Consider the following 1,675-nt stretch of genomic DNA (forward strand, 5'->3'; position numbering starts at 1 on the left):
GTGAGCCGCTCGAAGTCGAGAGCCAGCAACTCCTCAGCACGAGGGTGGATGAAGGACTGAGCCGGGGAGAAGAGTGACCCGTCAGCCCCGTGGCACCCGGCTCCCTCTGGTGCCCGCGGCTGCCCCCAGCCCACCGCATCCCACCTTGGCAATGGATTTGAGCCACTCGCGAGCAGAGTCAGGGCTCTCCAGCCCAAAGAGGTAGAGCCGCTCCGACTCGATGTAGACCTCAAACGTGCTCTCGATGCTGTGGGAGGGAGGGAAAGCAGAGCCTAGATGTCTGAGGGTAGTGGGATGGAGGTGGTGGGGTGCTGCGGGCATCCCGGGGTGGGAGCGTCCCGCTGCACATCGGCTACCGGCTCTGCTGCTGGCTGATCCGGTTTGGGATCACCCCACCATGGCCCCAGGACCTCCAGCAGCCCTGTGCTGATGGGACTGGGAGTGCAGGGGTGCAGAGGGGCTGCAGAGGGGCTGCAAAAGGGTTACAAAGGCGTTGCAAAGGGGTTACATAGGGTTTGCAAAGGAGCTCCAAAGGGGTTACAAAGATGTTCCAAAGTGGTTACAAAGAAGTTGAAAAGGGGTTACAGAGGAATTACAAATGGGCTGCAAAGGGCCTGCAAAAGGTTTATGAAGGGGTTACGAAGGGGTTGCGAATGAGTTACAAAGGAGTTACAAAGAGGCTGCAAAAAGGCTGCAGAGTTTACTAACGAATTACAAAGGAGTTGCAAAGGGGTTGCAAAAGGCTTAGAAAGGATCTGGAAAGGGTCTACAAAGAGGCAGCAAAGGGTTTACAAAGGGATTACAAAGGGGCTGCAAAGTAACTGCAAAGGGATTGCAAAGGGATTACAAAGAGATTACAATGAAGTTGCAAAGGTGCTGCTCATGGGCTGCAAAGGGGTTACAAAGGGAGAGCAAAGGGGTGGAAAGGGGCTGCAAAGGAGTTACAGATTGAAAAGGGGTTGCAAAAGGCTTAGAAAGGGTCTGCAAATGGGCTACAAAGAGGCTGCAAAGGGGTTACAAAGGGTTTACACAGAGGCAGCCAGGTCAGCACGCCACAAGGGCCAGCAGGGCCAGCGGTGGGGCTGGGGCCAGCATCCCCCCTGCTGCCACCCTCCTGTGAGCAGCTGAGCCGTGTCCTGCCCGGCACTGCGGAGCCGAGGGGGTGCCATCAGGGTGCCCTGGGGCGGTGCGTGGGGTATCAGGGTGCTCTGGGGCAGCACAGAGGGGCATTGGGATGCCCTGGGGTGGCACAGGGGGTATCAGGGTGCCCTGGAGTGGCGCAGAGGGGCCAGCATCCCCCCTGCTGCCACCCTCCTGTGAGCAGCTGAGCCGTGTCCTGCCCGGCACTGCGGAGCCGAGGGGGTGCCATCAGGGTGCCCTGGGGCGGTGCGTGGGGTATCAGGGTGCTCTGGGGCAGCACAGAGGGGCATTGGGATGCCCTGGGGTGGCACAGGGGGTATCAGGGTGCCCTGGAGTGGCGCAGAGGGGTATCATGGTGCTCTGGGATAGCATGGGGGCTATCAGGGTGCCCTGGGGTGGCCCAGGGGGTATGAGGATGCCCTGGGGCAGCACAGGAGGTATCAGGGTGCCCTGGAGTGGTGCAGAGGAGTATGAGGGTGTTCTGGGATGGCATGGAGGCTATCAGGGAGTCCCGGGGCGGCGCAGCGGGGGTCCA

General features: G+C 60.2%; 1 protein-coding gene across 1 annotated transcript in view; it reads right to left on the bottom strand.

Annotated features, from left to right (window-relative positions):
• The window catches only part of ARAP1 (ArfGAP with RhoGAP domain, ankyrin repeat and PH domain 1), a gene marked incomplete at both ends in the record, with an annotated part of 10,680 nt that overhangs the window by 6,617 nt on the left and 2,388 nt on the right, over positions 1-1,675 (bottom strand). Inside the window, 2 exons of the mRNA XM_010137393.1 lie at positions 11-56; positions 145-247. Of these exons, the coding sequence (XP_010135695.1) occupies positions 11-56; positions 145-247 (149 nt within the window). The remainder of the gene's footprint in view (positions 1-10; positions 57-144; positions 248-1,675) is intronic.

Source organism: Buceros rhinoceros, unplaced genomic scaffold (assembly GCF_000710305.1).
Source record: "Buceros rhinoceros silvestris isolate BGI_N320 unplaced genomic scaffold, ASM71030v1 scaffold41725, whole genome shotgun sequence".
Classification (NCBI taxonomy): domain Eukaryota; kingdom Metazoa; phylum Chordata; class Aves; order Bucerotiformes; family Bucerotidae; genus Buceros; species Buceros rhinoceros.